Source organism: Bos indicus x Bos taurus, chromosome 22, assembly GCF_003369695.1.
Source record: "Bos indicus x Bos taurus breed Angus x Brahman F1 hybrid chromosome 22, Bos_hybrid_MaternalHap_v2.0, whole genome shotgun sequence".
NCBI classification, from domain to species: domain Eukaryota; kingdom Metazoa; phylum Chordata; class Mammalia; order Artiodactyla; family Bovidae; genus Bos; species Bos indicus x Bos taurus.
This window is the reverse complement of record NC_040097.1, coordinates 21695133-21710942: the sequence shown is the minus strand read 5'-3', so window position 1 is coordinate 21710942 and position 15810 is coordinate 21695133. Positions and strand designations below refer to the sequence as shown.

General features: G+C 43.6%; 1 protein-coding gene across 3 annotated transcripts in view; it reads right to left on the bottom strand.

Annotated features, from left to right (window-relative positions):
- Positions 1-15810, bottom strand: part of PTPRG (protein tyrosine phosphatase, receptor type G) — a 775368-nt gene that overhangs the window by 59358 nt on the left and 700200 nt on the right. For all 3 annotated transcript variants that reach the window (XM_027522433.1, XM_027522432.1, XM_027522435.1), the window contains one exon: positions 4620-4711. In XM_027522433.1, the coding sequence (XP_027378234.1) occupies positions 4620-4711 (92 nt within the window). The remainder of the gene's footprint in view (positions 1-4619; positions 4712-15810) is intronic.

Genomic DNA, 15810 nt, shown 5'->3' with positions numbered 1-15810 from the left:
TGAAGTCCTCAGATATAAGAACTGTCAGGAACATGCCAAGAGGTGGCAGAGCCATTTCTAAGCATCTGTGCTTTGAAGTCACACAGATAATTCCAATGCTAGCCCACCATTTATTCATGCAACCTCCAGCAAATTAAAGGATGTCTCTGAGCCTTGGTTTCTTCATCTGTGAAATGGGGGTATGGATTGCACCACTTTCCCTAAAATTGATGTTGAAAAAAAAAACATAAACCACATAATTTTGATCAATAAATGCTCAATAAATATTAGATGATGATGATATCTTCTGAGGAAGGTTAAGTGCAAAGTAAGTTCTAGGATCAGAGTATGTTACACCTTTTATAATGACGACTTAGGGACTCTACAACAGTTCGGTAGCTGAATTTTCAGTCTCATTCTGTTGCCCACACTTCAAAACTGTGTAATGGTTCAGTTTACTGGTAGTTGTCTGGAAACATCTTTTTTGAAAAATCAGTGATAGAAAGTGAAGGATTCAAATGATGAAATAACTTAAGTTGATACATCTACAGCCTAGAAATCTTCCTGTTAGGTTTCAAATATGGACAAAGAATGAGTGAGATCCAGTGGGCAGGGTAAGTGTTCCATAAATATTCAATAAATATCCTACTACTTTTAGACATAAAAACAATTAGAGGAACTTCCCTGGCAGTCCAATTTCGCTGTCCAATGCAGGAGGTACAGGTTTGATCCCTGTTTGAGGACTTAAGATCCCATATGCCTCAAGGCCAAAAAACCAAGACATAAAACAGAAGCAGTGCTGTAACAAATTCAATAAAGACTGTAAAACTGGTCCACATAAAAAAAATTATAAAATTAGATAATTCCTAAGGTAAATCATTTAAAAGGATACTAAGGAGGTCTCAATTAAAGAAAAATTGTGCTGAAACTTAATAGAATTTTTAAAAATTGGTGATATTTTAGAAATTTGTGTTTTCCTTACATTGCCTTTTCTTATGTAAGACAACTGTCCTATAGTAACTGGAAGAAAGCTTAAGAATAAATACAACCATGAATTGTTACAATGAAATTACAAACTATGTTACAAATTTACTAAATAGGACTGCGTAGTTTTACAAAAAATAAGGGATTATGATCTGGTTGAAAGCTTTTTAAAGAAAGGTCATATAAGGTAACTTCTTCTCAGTGAAGGGTGAAATAAGTTTTCTGTCTAGGCGCATCCCCACGGAAGGCTACTGCTTTCTATAAAAACCTGAGGAAACGCTGGAAGAGCAGTCTCACGTCTGGTTTCACCAGGGAAGTCCTCTAACACTACAGCCTTTCAGGTCATTCACTCTCACAAATGCATCACAACTCATCAAGGGGATGTGTCTACTAGGATTTCCCTAGCAGTCCAATGGTTAGGACACTTGACTTGCAATGCACAGGGCAAGGGTCCGATCCCTGGTTGGGGAACTAAGACCCCACATGCCCTGTGGCATGGCCGAAACATTAATAAACTAGGTAAGCAACAAAGATTTACTATATAGCACAGGGACCTATATTAAATATCTTATTTCAGAAAAAGGATGCATCTACTAGACCAAGGGAGATTCAACTCAATTCCATGCACTTCTCAGTTAGTGGCGAATCTTATGCCGTGGAATTGTTCCTTCCACGTATTTCTACCATCAGTGAGTGAGAATCTCACATTTGAATAGATATGCTGTTGGACTGTGAGTTTTTTACTTGCTGCTGAGAAATGAAGCAGAGAACACTCAAAGAGCATTTCTGGTCTAAGACACCTACTTAGAGGTGTGGCAAAGCGGCCACGACTGATGGCATTTTCTGAGGATCCCAGAGAACTAAAAGTCCTGAAATCCAAGCCCAAGAACGCAGTGAAGCTAGCTGCACGCAGTGGATGTGGATCCGTGTTTGGGACAGTCTTAACCTGGGGACTGTGCAAATGCTTGCTGTCCACAGATGCTGGGAGGAATGACATCACGATTTGGGAAGGAGATAGCCACAGCTGACAACTTCGGCTTCCATGAATCTTTCCAAACTTCCCTGACACGTACCACCTCATGCGATCTTTAATATCCTGCTCACTGCAGATTCTGGAAACTAGGCTCAGAGAGGTCAAGTCATTGACCTAGGTTTCATGGTGGAGGCAGGGTGAGATCCTTGGCGTTCTGATTCCTTATCCAGAGGGAAAGAAACTAAAAATGCAAAGACCGTGCAAGAAGTATCTCTCACCACTTAACCTTTTAAAATGGATTTCAATTGCACAGCTACCCAACAGCTGTGTTTGTTGGCTGAATCAATTCAGAGGGGAGAGGCCCCGGGCATTTTCCAGAGGTCAACACATATTCTAGGTGATGCAAGAGGAAAATGATTATACACGCACTGCTGCACAAATGCGGTAGAGTCAACAAAACTTATTCCATGGGGATGGGGGGCTGGGTCCTGTCTGCCTCCTCTCGAAGGCAAAGAATGTAATAAAGGGTGAGGGTTAGTGGAGAAGAACAAACTAACACAAAACCTACCCATCTGTATGGGAATTGTTTAGCAGCCACAGAATGATCCAGTGGGGGACTTACCCAGAGACTTTTCTGCTACCCTCTCTTTGCTGTGTGACAAGCTTTAGTAAGAGAAGCTCACAGAATGGCGAGAACATGGCCAATTCCAGCAATATCTAATGTCTTAACATATAGAGACATACAGGGCCAAAGCAGTCCCCAGCCATAATCGTATCTAGAGAAGATGTACAAACAACAGCAGCGTTCCTTCTGGGGACTCAGAAAAGTACTGCATCTCCGAGCCTCACAGCAAAGGTCTTGAAAGAACTGTAAGGAAGCTTTGCTCATATTCATCATTCACCCAGAGAGTTCGAGAATCCCAACCATGTGCCAGGTATTTATTCTTGCACTAAGAAGACATCTATTTGCCTTTAGGAAGCTCTCATTGTAGTTGGGGGAGACCACAAACCAAGTAAAATGTATGGGGTACTAGATGATAAAGAAAACCATTCTAGAGAATGAGGCAGACAGCTGGGATCCAGGGTCTGCAGGGGCGTGGGAGATGGCACCTCTGCTTACAAAAGAATGGTGTCAAGAGGATCCGTGTACACACTGCTATACGTGAATGGATAACTGGGACTTCCCTGGTGGTCCAGTGGTTAAGACTTTACGCCCCCAGTGCAGGGTGCCTGGGTTCAATTCCTGGTCAGGGAACTAGATCCCGTATGTCAACTAAAGATCCGACAACTAAAACCCAGTGCATACTAATGAGTAAAATAAATATTTAAATAAAATGGATCACCAACAAGGACCTACTGTACAGCACAGGGAACTCTGCTCAGTGTTACCTGGCAGCCTGGATGGGAGGGGGGTTTAGGGGAGAATGGAGACATGTACTATGTATGGCTGAATTGCTTTATCGTATACCTGAAACCGTGACAACATTGTTAATAGGCTATACTACTCCATTATAAAATACAAAAGGATGAATGTATAAGATATTTGAAAATACGTGTTTCCAAGTACAGAATGCAACTCAGAGGAAGAACGTTTGATTCTGGCACAACAGGAAGGGGACACCAAATAAAAACGATGGAAAAGTGAAGAAGTGAGTGTTAGCGGCTCAGTTGTGTCCCACTCTTTGTGACCCCATGGACTGTAGCCCACCAGGTTCCTCTGTCCATGGAATTCTCCAGGCAAGAATACTGGAGTTGGGTAGCCATTCCCTTTTCCAAGGATCTTCCCGACCCAGGGATCAAACTTGAGTCTCCTGCATTGCAGGCAGATTCTTTACCATCTGAGCCACCAGAGAAACCCCAAAAACGATGGGGGCAACCTTCAAATCACTCACACCATCTACCAGAGCTAAGCCACTGATGAACTTCTCACATCTGTGGCATCAGCCAAGGTTTACTAGTGTCCTGCCTGCAATGCAAGAGACCTGGGTTTGATCCCTGGGTCAGGAACATCCCTGGAGAAGGGAATGGCTACCCACTCCAGTATTCTTGCCTGGAGAATTCCAAGGACAGAGGAGCCTGGCAGGCTATCGGCCATGAGGTCATAAGAGTCAGACATGACCAAGTGACTAACTTTTCACCAATCCCTACCCCAACAGCACCTGAGCATTTCCTACTTGTATCAAGGACAAATGAAACAGATACCAGACCAAAAACATCTCTCTAGACCCCCATACAAAGAGCCTAAGTACGAAAACTTTGAACCATCATGTAATTATTTTCAGAGTAAGGAATCTTAGGATAAAACTTTAAAATATATATGTAACAGTATTTCAATTTTTTTTTAAAGCAAGCACACATTGCCTGTCATAACAAAATTGAGTCCAAGAGACTGCAAGTACATAAGTATGTTTTCCCCTTTTTTTTTACTCTTTCTTCCCTTTCTTCATGAGATTCTACATTATGTGAACTCATAGTCATCTGTTCTCTGAAAGATGATTTCATTACATGGAAGAGATGTAAAGGAGCAAAGATTTCATTAAATTACCCTTAGTTAAGGCTCTCTTAGACTGGGTGAGCTTGAAAAGACTATAAAAATAATATTTTGTCATGGCTGTCACATAACACTGAGAACAAAAAAGAAAAACAATTAGCCCACTGGAAACAGGAGTCGTGTCTTACTTACCCGGAATAGGAATGATTGGAATACTTTCATTGGGGACCACCCGAGGTGAACTGCTATCTTCCACATAGAAATGAGCTGTCTGAAAACATTTTCTGTGCAGGAAAGAGACAAACAAACAGTGAGAAGAGAAATACACTTTGTCTGAGTTCACCATCTTTCAATTCTTCTTTCAGACTCTCCCCGCTTTCTATTTCAGCCAGCACCGAGTACACACCCACGGGAAAGGAACAAGATACAGGAGGACAATGTCCAGCCGATTGGAAGGACCCCCCGCCGCTGAAGAATATCCACTTTTTATTACAGTATACCCATCCTGAGAGATAAAAGGGACACAACTTAGTCACAAGCCACTCAGACACATGAAAAGTTGGCATGAACTGAGGAAACTTGCTGTATGAACTGCAAGGATTAGCTCACAATCTTCCCCAATTCAATCTGCTCCAGAGGAAGAATTATTCGCTATTCTAAACTCTCAGCACCAAGTTCAAACCGTACCTCGAACCCTCCCGAATGCAGTCATCGAATGGCCCAAGCACACAACAGCACCTCATTGTTAGCGCTCAGCAGAGGCCCCCACCCCGAGCCCCAGACAGCTCTTGAAGGGGGTCAGAGGGCTTCCAGGGGCAAGCACCCTAGCCAGATAACGTCCGAGACCAGCACCCAATGCTGTCGAGTGTCGTCTGTATGTCAGGGGTTCTGTTTGATTTTTACCTGGACTTGAGACAGAGCAGGGAGCAGACACTGGTCATCACTGGACAGCCAGGGAGCAGAAAAGCCATCGGCGGCTCGCTCAGCTTCTGCCTGCTGCCGCCGGCCGGCCCTTGGTGTTCCCGCAGCCACGTCACTGCTCATTGCGGCCCTAATGAGCTGCCGGAAGCACCGGCTGAATATTTAATGAGGCTGCTCAGCGTGAATGGCTATTGTGACCAGAGACGGGTCCCTGTTCATCTGGCAGAGGGGCTTCACAATAGCTGGCCCCACTGCTGGGTCTTTGAGACAAGCAGGCGGCAGCCTTCTGGTGCTTGGGGTCCCGGGGACCCAGGCCACTCCTCTGGCGTCTCCCAAGAGCCCTGTGTACACCCAATTAATTAGAGCTTCACTTTTTCGGGGGTAGGCTATGGGTATCCCTACCAATGGAGTAAGTCAACTTTTCTTAGAAGTTGTCTTGGCTCCCCTGATCGCAAGTACTCTTGCGACGATTCTGTTGGGTGTCTCATGTTTCTACAAAGCCAAAGCAGAGGGGTTTTGGGGGAAGAGCAAACACCAGGGAATCTCAGAGAGTACAGGAGATCTTGGTGGGAGTGAGGAAGCCTCTGAGTTCTGCAGATTATTGGGACTGTAGGTTTGCACGGAGCTGTTATAACTACACACAATCAAGAAGGATCACACATCCCAGTGGGAAATGTTTTCCTTTCAGCGGCGCCTGTGTTCAGACAGGAAGTAGTTCTAACCAACTGCACGCCCAGGCACAGCCATGGAGCAGTCTGGAGGGCTGCTCCCTGCCATGAGGGGCTCCGGAACATAAATCACTTCCTTTCCTGGCACACATCTCACGGGACTGCTCTCGCAGAGCACCGAACAATGGTTTTTTCCTATGAACTGCCTGGCATTTGTAGTATAAATAATAGAACACGTTTTTACCGCTCACCGTCTAGCTGCCTACCCCTAAATTTGGAAGGAACAGTCAGTCTGACTTAAGCTACAAGGACATGAAACGTACAAGTATTTTAGGGCTACGGTGGTGACAGGATCTTCTACTGCATGTGAAAGGAAGCGGATTCACGTGAAAAAAAAAAACCTATGATTTTTGTGATTTGACGTAATAGTTTCTTTCTGTTTCCAAGGTCATCAAATTTTCTATTTCTTCATCCCTGCCACCTCCCATGTCCCTGTCCCCAATTTACACAGATTTCCAGAATGTAACCTTAGAGTTAAAACACGGAGGATGGAGACTTTGCCAACCAGCTACACCTGTAGCCACCCACTGTCATAGCTGAGGAGTATCTCTTTTTCTTAAGATACTGGACCACTGAAGTATTTAGTAGCCCAAAAAAGTACTGTGTGATAGTGAAACGAATGGCCCAGGTTACCAGCTCAGATTTGAACTATGCACAAAAGGGGGGAAAAAAAGTGCAAAAAAGATACCACACAACAAAGAATTAACTATTCTAAGACCATAATTACGCTACCTGATAAGATTTCTAAAATATAAAGTATTAGTCAAAACAATCAGCATTGGCCAAGTAACTGTTAATATCAAACGACTTGGAAAGCACAAACTGACACGGCAGGTTCTTTTCCTGGAAGAAAATAGGCAGACGGTTCACCCAGACCCTCAGTAACACGTGAGGCCAGAGGCTCCGTATCCTCTTTGGAAAAAGCAGCATGGACTGAAGCATATCACATGCTCCGAGTGTGGCTGTTCATAATGGACTTTCCCTGCAGCAAAGGACTCTGGGATTGCCAGCGAAGAGCACACCCTGGGGATGAAGGTCAGAAACTCGGGGACCGAGGTCGCTACATCCGCACCCTGAGGCAGGTCACACGGACTCGGGTGGGCACCCAACTACAGAACTCGGTGGCAAACGCCTTCCCTCGGAGAAAAGGTTTCAGTGGACCCAGTGAGCATTTATTTGGCACCCACTGCTTAGCATGGCGCATGTAGAGAACACATTCTCTTTCTGGGAGCTTTAAAAACACCTCCTTAAGCCTGGCTAAGCATTTGAGTAATTAAAAATTAGGAACTACTGATATAAATGAAAAAAAAGGAGAAAAAAAATCCAAGTTACCCTCATCCTTCTCTTAGTGATCGTCACTACTGCTATGTTGGGGTGTGTCATTGCACACTTTTCCTCATCTAGGGACTGTTCTGTGTTTTCCTCATCTAGGGACTGTTCTGTGATCACTGACAATGACAGACTGGGAGCAGAACAATAAACAAAAGACAGACAAGGTCTCGCCCTCGTGGTGCTTATGTTCTTTCGGGGAAATCAACCACAAACAAGTAAACAAACAGTTTCAAAGCGTCAAGAGCTGTGAACAAAATACAACAGAATGAGGTGGTGATAACTGACGGGGGAGGTGAGGGAGGGGTCCTCCCTGAGGAGGTGGCCTCAGAGCTGAGCTGTGATTAAGGAGGAAGGGTCATGGGAAGTGCAGGGGAGACCACTCCAGGCAGATCCAGGAGCTGCTTAAAGAGCCTTAGCACAGAGTGAGCTTATCCACCGCAGGAACCAAAAGGAAGGCAGACCTATGAGCAGGGAAAGGAGGAGACCCGGAGAGGTGGGCAAGAGGCGGGGCATGCCAGATCCAAGGCCATAAACTTTGTTAGCATCTGTGAGCAGTGAAAAGCCAACAGAGGGCTTTAATCCACAGACTGGGACTCATCCCCTTCAAAGCGCGTGCTCTGGCTGCTACATGATGAATGGAGTACAGAGCAGCAAGAACGGAGCAAGGAGAGCCATCAGGGGCTACTGTTGTAATCTCATCCACATACCAACAGGCAGACAGTGTCCTTTTAACAAAAGGAGATCATATTATACATATCTCCTTGATAACAAACATGAACTGACATCCTCAGTCTGCTTACTTCTCCACTTTATGGGCACACTACACTGTTAGATGTTTAACTTCTTATTTCTTGAATAACTGTTGATGGGGGAGTCTACTTTGGTCAAGAGACTGATAATTTTGCTGGGTTGTGGCCTCCTTTCCACTACCATTGACCACATGGAGATGAATCTTCTCTGGGTACAAATTCTACACTGTGGGTTTAATACCTAAGAAAAGTGGCCGGTTCAGAGTCATTACCACACGACATTTTATTTGACTTGCTCATCTCAGAGAAGTCTCATGAGATGTGTTTTTGGGTTTTTTTTGCTTCTTTTTTTCTTTAAACCTTCAGTAGTATCCAGGAATTAAAAAAGTAAAGGCAAGAGATTCTGGAGAAGATGAAAAGAAAGTGTGAGTTTTAATACCTCTAAATATCTAAACTGTGATGTGTTCCAAGAGGCAGTATTGTCTCTAATTCTGAGCTCAGGAAAACGGAGACAAAATTTCTGAAAATGCCTCAGTGTCGCCAAGCATGCAATTTCAAAGTTCTATTTAGGTTCAATTCTCCTTCAAGTTACTGACTCTAACATCTCTCCTTGAAGGAAACAGATTGTTTGGATCAAGAGCCATCCTATAACATTATTTCTTCACACTGAGCATTTGTTTATGCCAGTACCTCGAACAGGGAAATAGTCAATTGTGTTTGGAATGGAAAAAAAAAAAAAATTAAGTTCAACTACAAATTACAGTCTCCTGGATACTCACCATAAATTTTTTATTCACCTCTTCCCCCTTTTCTTTCTTTCCTTTTTCTCTGCCCCTCCCATCATGTCTGCTTTAAGAATCTGAAAACAGATCTTTTTTTTTCCCCCACTAACCCTGACTGCCTCAGTAATGATCTAAATTAGTTATCTTTTACTTCCCCTTATCTACCTTTCAGCAAGTATTTTCCTGACACTCTGTGCTTCCCAATTTAGGAATCTGTTTTTTCCCTAATAATCTCTTTATTTCTTTACGATTACAAATACAGTATTTACTCCCATGCTGAACTAGCTAAGTCATTTTCAGATGTGAACCATTTAAGCAAAAGAAGAAGAGAAAAGGCTCACTTCACAACTCAAATTAGTAAGAGCAAAAACAAAAAAGGCAAATAAAATTACTTGGTTTAAACTTACTTTTTACTACTATTTTTTTTCTTTTGTAATTTATTTTTTTATTGAAGGATAATTGCTTTATAGAATTTTGCTGTTTTCTATCAAACCTCAACATGAATCAGCCATAGGTATACATACATCTCTTCCCTTTTGAACCTCCCTCCCATCTCCTGCCCCATTCCACACCTCTAGATTGATACAGAGCCCCTGTTTGACTTTCCTGAGCCATATAGCAAATTCCTGTTGGCTATCTATTTTACATTCAATTCAGGAATTTTTAAAGTTCACCTTAGTTTTGGAGGGTCCTGAAGTCAGTCAGCCCCTCTCTCTATCTCTTTCTCACACACACAAGAACACTCCCCACTGAAGTTTCAATCAAGTAGTGGTTATTACTTGGCAGCATGTAGCTCTTTGCCTTGGGCAGCTTTTAAAATCCTTGTTGGATGAGCCCCATTCCTGGTGATTCTAGCTGGGCAGGCCCAGGGTGGGTACATGGATATGTGTCTTCTGCAAAAATTATCCCCAAATTCGGGTGTGATTGTCTCTGGTGAAGGACCACCGAGAGAGAAAAAATGGTTCCCGAGAGTCTCTAGGCCCTAAGAAAGCCCTGAAGAAATAAAACAATCCTGGGTGGCGGGCGCCTTAAAAATGCCCAGTTTTTTAAAGGGTCTAGAAATGCCTAGAATTTAAAGGGTCCTGTATGAGAAAATGAAATAGGATTAAGAATTCAACGATGTTAACATAACTCATCTCAAACACAGAAAGAAAAACTGTATTGCACAGAGCTTGAACAAAACCATGGAGTCTTCTGCTTGGTTCCTGTGAGAACCGAAGTTCCCAGACATAGGATGGAATTCTCTAAAGGAGACCAAGCGTGTTGCCACTGTATGGAAAACAAGTTTCAGAGCACAGAAAAAAGTTAGATTTCTCAAATGAAAGTTGTTCCTCCGACAGCTACCTTTTAAGCCACCTTTGGGGCTTTATGGCTCTGTTTGTCTGCCAGCAAAATAAATTTTAGTTTCCATGAAGGAATTCCAGTTATAGATATGAACTTGACTGTCAAGTAGTCCATGATGTTCTGATGGCCTCAATTCCAAGCGTCTTGCCACTTGAACAATGAAAACCAATCGAGTGAGAGGGCTTTCTAAAACCCACCCCTAGGAAGCAGGTACCGCAATAGAGTCCCACCACACGTTCACTGAGTGCTCCCAGATGGATGCAACAAAGAGGCATTCCAAGTTGGCAGGAGAGACTTTTCCTCAGTTCAACTCAAGTGGGAGCTGGATCAGAATGAAAACGAAATGGGAGAGGTGAGTCTGTGGGTCCCACTTTCCCTGAGCCTCTCAGAGAGTAAGCATCTCTCACCTTGAAGTCTGGCACGGAAAGCTATGCACATCTCATACAACACAGTCCCTGAATACGAGCCAGCTGCCTCCATTCCTTGACCAAAGGTGGTCCGCTATGTGCATCTTACAGGAAGCTCTAAGTAGCTAAGTGGAAACAGGCTTTCTGTGTTACTCTCCATTCATTCATCCCTTCTGAGAAAACCAACATGGGCTCCTGTGTTTTAAGATGTATCAGCAAGCTTTGACTAGAAGTGAAGAGGATGGTGCCCTACATTCCTCTCCATGTGATCAGATGCACATGGATCCTGGCTAGAAGCTCCTTGGTTTCAAGAGCACATCCCACTGCCTGGGGCCCAGAACCCATCCAGGGTCTGAAGGCCTCATGGCAGGACTGGGTATGTATGTATGGATCAGCCGGGCTTTTAAAAACCCACAGGTGTTTTCAGCTTACAGTCACGAACAATGGGTGTCAGACTGAAATTTCTAAAAACAATTTTCCATTCTTTCAAGTCAGGCAGATACTTTGCAGAGAGACTTTTTCAGAAATCAAAAATCCTACTCTTGAGACAGCACAGCCTATGTACCAAGGACATCTTCCAGTCAAGATGCAGCAGATACGGACTGAGATGAGAAAGTCATCAACGCCAGTCCCCAGAGCTCCCCATGGGAACGTGCATGCTGCCAGCACAGGACAGACTGGGGTGTTTAATTGGCCCTCTTGACAAATGAAACCCCACCCCCACCCCACACACACCCCCAGCTGCTCTGGTGGTGCCCACTGTTAATAAACAGACTCAAGTTACAGAGGCTTCCTATTCAAACAAAATGTAGCCAACCACAGAGATAAGCAGGAACCCTCCAGGTTCTCCCTCCTGGCCTCTCATTTCTTTGCAAGAATCACCCAGAAGGACCAGTCTTCTGCAGAAAGGCTTTCCTTTCTGCTCCTCCTGTTTTCCCGGGTACCTGCTCAGATAAGCCTCTGACACGTCTTCACAATTTCCTTACTCAGATCTCTTTCTGCCCCTCTAACAGGAAGCTGAGAATAATTTAGACGCAAGATACTTTTCAAAAGCTAAGTGCTGACCTCCAGTCCAGGAAGACTCTATCTCGTAGCTGTCCGGAACTCCACTGCCCACTGCTGCTGATGGCAGGCATCTGTATCTGCTTATAGGAGACTTTCTGAAGCCTCTAGACCCCTGGGTCAAACTGGACATCTCTGGCGAGCTTGAGATGAGACCCTGCTCTCATCCAGGGCGCTCGGCTTATGGTAACACATCCCTCAGCATCACTGTAACTGATGGGGCATGGGTGCCAGTAGGGCCACAGGACAACATGCAGACTCCATGAAAACCGGGGATTATGGAAGTGAAAGTGGCAGCCACTCAGTCGTGTCTGACTCTTTGCGACCCCATGGACTATACAGTCCATGGAATTCTCAAGGCCAGAAAACTGGAGTGGGTAGCCTATCCCTTCTCCAGGGCATCTTCCTGACCCAGGAATTGAACCAGGGTCTCCTGCATTGCAGGCGGATTCTTTACCAACTGAGCTATCAGGTAAGCCCGGGATTATGAAACTACCAAATACTGATACACAGGGATTAGGAACCAAGTCACTGTCTTCAAATTCAGTTCAATGCTCTGTAATCACACCGGAGTGACAAGGAGTTTGTCCATGGTGTGCAGCTCAAAATGCTAATTGGAGGCTAGAACAGGTGTGTGGCTGAGCTGCTGTTGAATATTAATTAAGTAATCTTAACCGATACGTATACTGCCCTCACCTAACGTCACGGTGCATGCTTGCTAATACTCATTCATTCTTGTGCTGTCAAGCACAGAAATCATGTTAATATGTACTTTTGTAAATGGAAGTGCTGTAGTAAACCGTGTATGAATAAGAGCCACTTATAAATAGAAAGTGGGAACAGAGGCATGTGCCTTCGAGGAAGATGATTGAGGGCTATGTTAAAAAGACAAGGACTGATTTATTATGGCAAAACAACTCAAGAAATCGAACTGACAAAGACAACAATAGAAGGGAAGGGCTGTGGGAGTCGATGGGCTTTTTCCTCCAAGAGGAGGGTCTGCTAGAAATAATGCAGGGGTCCCGCTTGGAAAGCAGTTCCGTGTCAGTTCTCAGCTGAGACGCTTTCCTGCGCAACCACTCACTCACGTTAAGTTCCCTTTATTGCATCTGAAAGCACTCTGGAAAACTCGGTTTATACTCAGAGTATCTCTTCAGGAAGGCATCTTCTAGTAAAAAGGAATTCAGACCTGTGCTTCTTATTTGCATATTCTTTAAACCTTCAAAGGGACGTTGAGATCTGACAAATACTAATATCCTTGTGGGCATAATCTAATGGCTTAATTCCATGAGGGTGCTCCCAGGCATCCTAGGACAGATGACTGTCATACCCTGGATCAGTGGGGCTTGTCTGCTGTGAGGAGGAGATGATGGAGATAGAAAGGAAGAGAAAAGCGAACAAAATTGTTTTGGAAATGATGGGTGGGCGGGGTGACAGAGCAAACATATCAAATACGGAGAAAATGTTTGGAGATAGTTTGGATCTCACGTGGATAGGAGAGATGTCCCATCCAACCCTGGTTACAGCTGGAAGGGACAAGACTCTGATTTCTACAGTGAGAATTTTATTGGAGGACACAAACTGCCTGCAATTAACATCTTAGGAAAGTGGGAGAAAATTAACAAATAATATGCAGAGAAGCAGGAGCAAACTTCCAGGCTAGACATTAAGTTTGCCCGGAGACCCCTGCAGACACCCTCAAGTACTAGTAATGCTTTCTGGGTGATATGAGAGGAAAAGGTAATTTCATGAACCATATTTTGACAAGACCAGACTCTGAACAGGGCAATGTGTATATTCCAGCTGGTTTTAAGACAGTGAGCGCCAGACAGTCCTTGCCACACTCCTGGCTGTTAACTTATAAAGAGGGCCTCAAGTCCACTCCTGTTCAGTTAGTGCCCCGGTCTGGATGTTCTCAATTTCTGAACTGAGGCTTCAGGAACTCTTCACCTTATCTTGACCACTGTTGCAAGAGCTGACACAACATCCTACTGACTGGAAGGGTTAATGGGGACAGGACAGTCCAACTTATTTCAGGCAGGAGCTAGTAAATGCAGATTCATATTTCATTTACTGCACGTATGACTGAGTATCTGTATCATAAAGCGGCCCGGTAAAAACCTTGGCCAAGTACTTATTTCATGAACATAGTGACTGAACTAAGTCCGTCAGGTTTTTGCTGTAAGAGCTATTTTAAGGATCGACTGAGGTGTTATGTGCCTCTCCACTAAACAGCCCCAGATTGTAGTACTTTTAAAATATTTGGGACCATCTGGGGGAAAAAAACGATTCAGACATCACACTATCAGTCAGGTTTCATTCCAAGTGATTTAAGAATTTCACATTAACATTTGAAGCCATAAAAGTACCTTAAAAAAAAAAAGTAACCTCGGTTGGGGGAAAGACTTTCTAATGAGAATTGAAAACTCAGAAACCAAAAAAAGACTTTATGGATAAATCTGATTATATCAACATCAAAGAAGCAGCATAAACACAGTTAAAAGGCAATGTGCTGCTAAGTTGCTTCAGTCATGTCCGACTCTGTGCGACCCCCATAGACGGCAGCCCACCAGGCTCCCGCATCCCTGGGATTCTCCAGGCAAGAAAGGGAAAAGTGAAAGTGAAGTCGCTCAGTCGTGTCTGACTCTGTGCAACCCCGTGGACTGCAGCCCACCAGGCTCCTCTGTCCATGGGATTTTCCAGGCAAGAGTACTGGAGTGGGGTGCCATTGCCTTCTCCAAAAGGCAATGTACAGACTAGGAAAATATATTTGCAACCTGTACTGCTGACAAGAGCTCTCTCTTGATTAGAAAAAGACAAACAATGCAAAGAAAGAATGAGCAAAAGATCAACAACTTATAGTAAAAGAAATACAAATGGCAGAGCCATAGGAAAGATATGTAACCTCACTTATAAAATACACTAAGACACGTTTTTCCTTTTCACCTGTGAAGTTAGCAAAAATACCAAAATCTGACAACACACTGTGCTGGAGAAGCTGTAGGTAAACGGGCAGGATCACGCATTGCTGGTAGAAGCTCACCTTGGTGTCCCCTGGGGAGGGCAAACAGGCACTATCAGAGTTACGAATGCATGCAGCTCAGAATACAGCCCATTTCTTGAATTTATACTAGAAATAGGCCTATCAACTTCCAAAAGAACATATTAAGTTATTCACCACATTACTGTCAGTCATAATAAGACTTGGAAGCAGCCAAAATGACAGCCACAGGGGAACGGTGCAATAAATCACAACACAACTATACCAAAAAAAAAAAAAAAATTGTGCTTCTGTAAAAAAGAATGAGAACTACATATGCATAGGGGAAAAAATCATGTTATGTGAAACAAAGGTTTCTGATAGCATATGTAGTATTCTGCTCTGTAAAACGAGATAAAGGAATATACTGAATAAATTCATATATAGCCACACACACAGAAACACACAGACACAGACACACATAACCATCTCTGTGAGCAGACAATTAACTAGTACGAATGATAACCATGAACAGTATGAAAAGGCAAAAAGATAGGACACTGAAAGATGAACTCACCAGGTCAGTTGGTGTCCAACATGATACTGGAGAAGAGTGGAGAAATAACTCCAGAAAGAATGGAGAGACGGAGCCAAAACAAAACCAACACCCAGTTATGGATGCGACAGGTGATGGAAGTAAAGTCCAATGCTGTAAAGAGCAATACTGCATAGGAACCTGGAATATTAGGTCCATGAATCAAGGTAAATTGGAAGTGGTCAAACAGAAGAGGGCAAGAGTGAACATCGACATTATAGGAATCAAAGAACTAAAATGGACTGGAATGGGGGAGTTTAATTCATATGACCATTATATCTAACTACTGAGGGTAGGAATCCCTTAGAAGAAACAGAGTAGCCCTCAAAGTCAACAGAAGAGTCCAAAATGCAGTACTTGGATGCAATCTCAAAAATGACAAAATGATTTGTTTATTTCCAAGGCAAACCATTCAATATCACAGTAATCCAAGTCTATGCCCCAATCAATAATGCCAAAGAAGCTGAACGGTTCTATGATGAC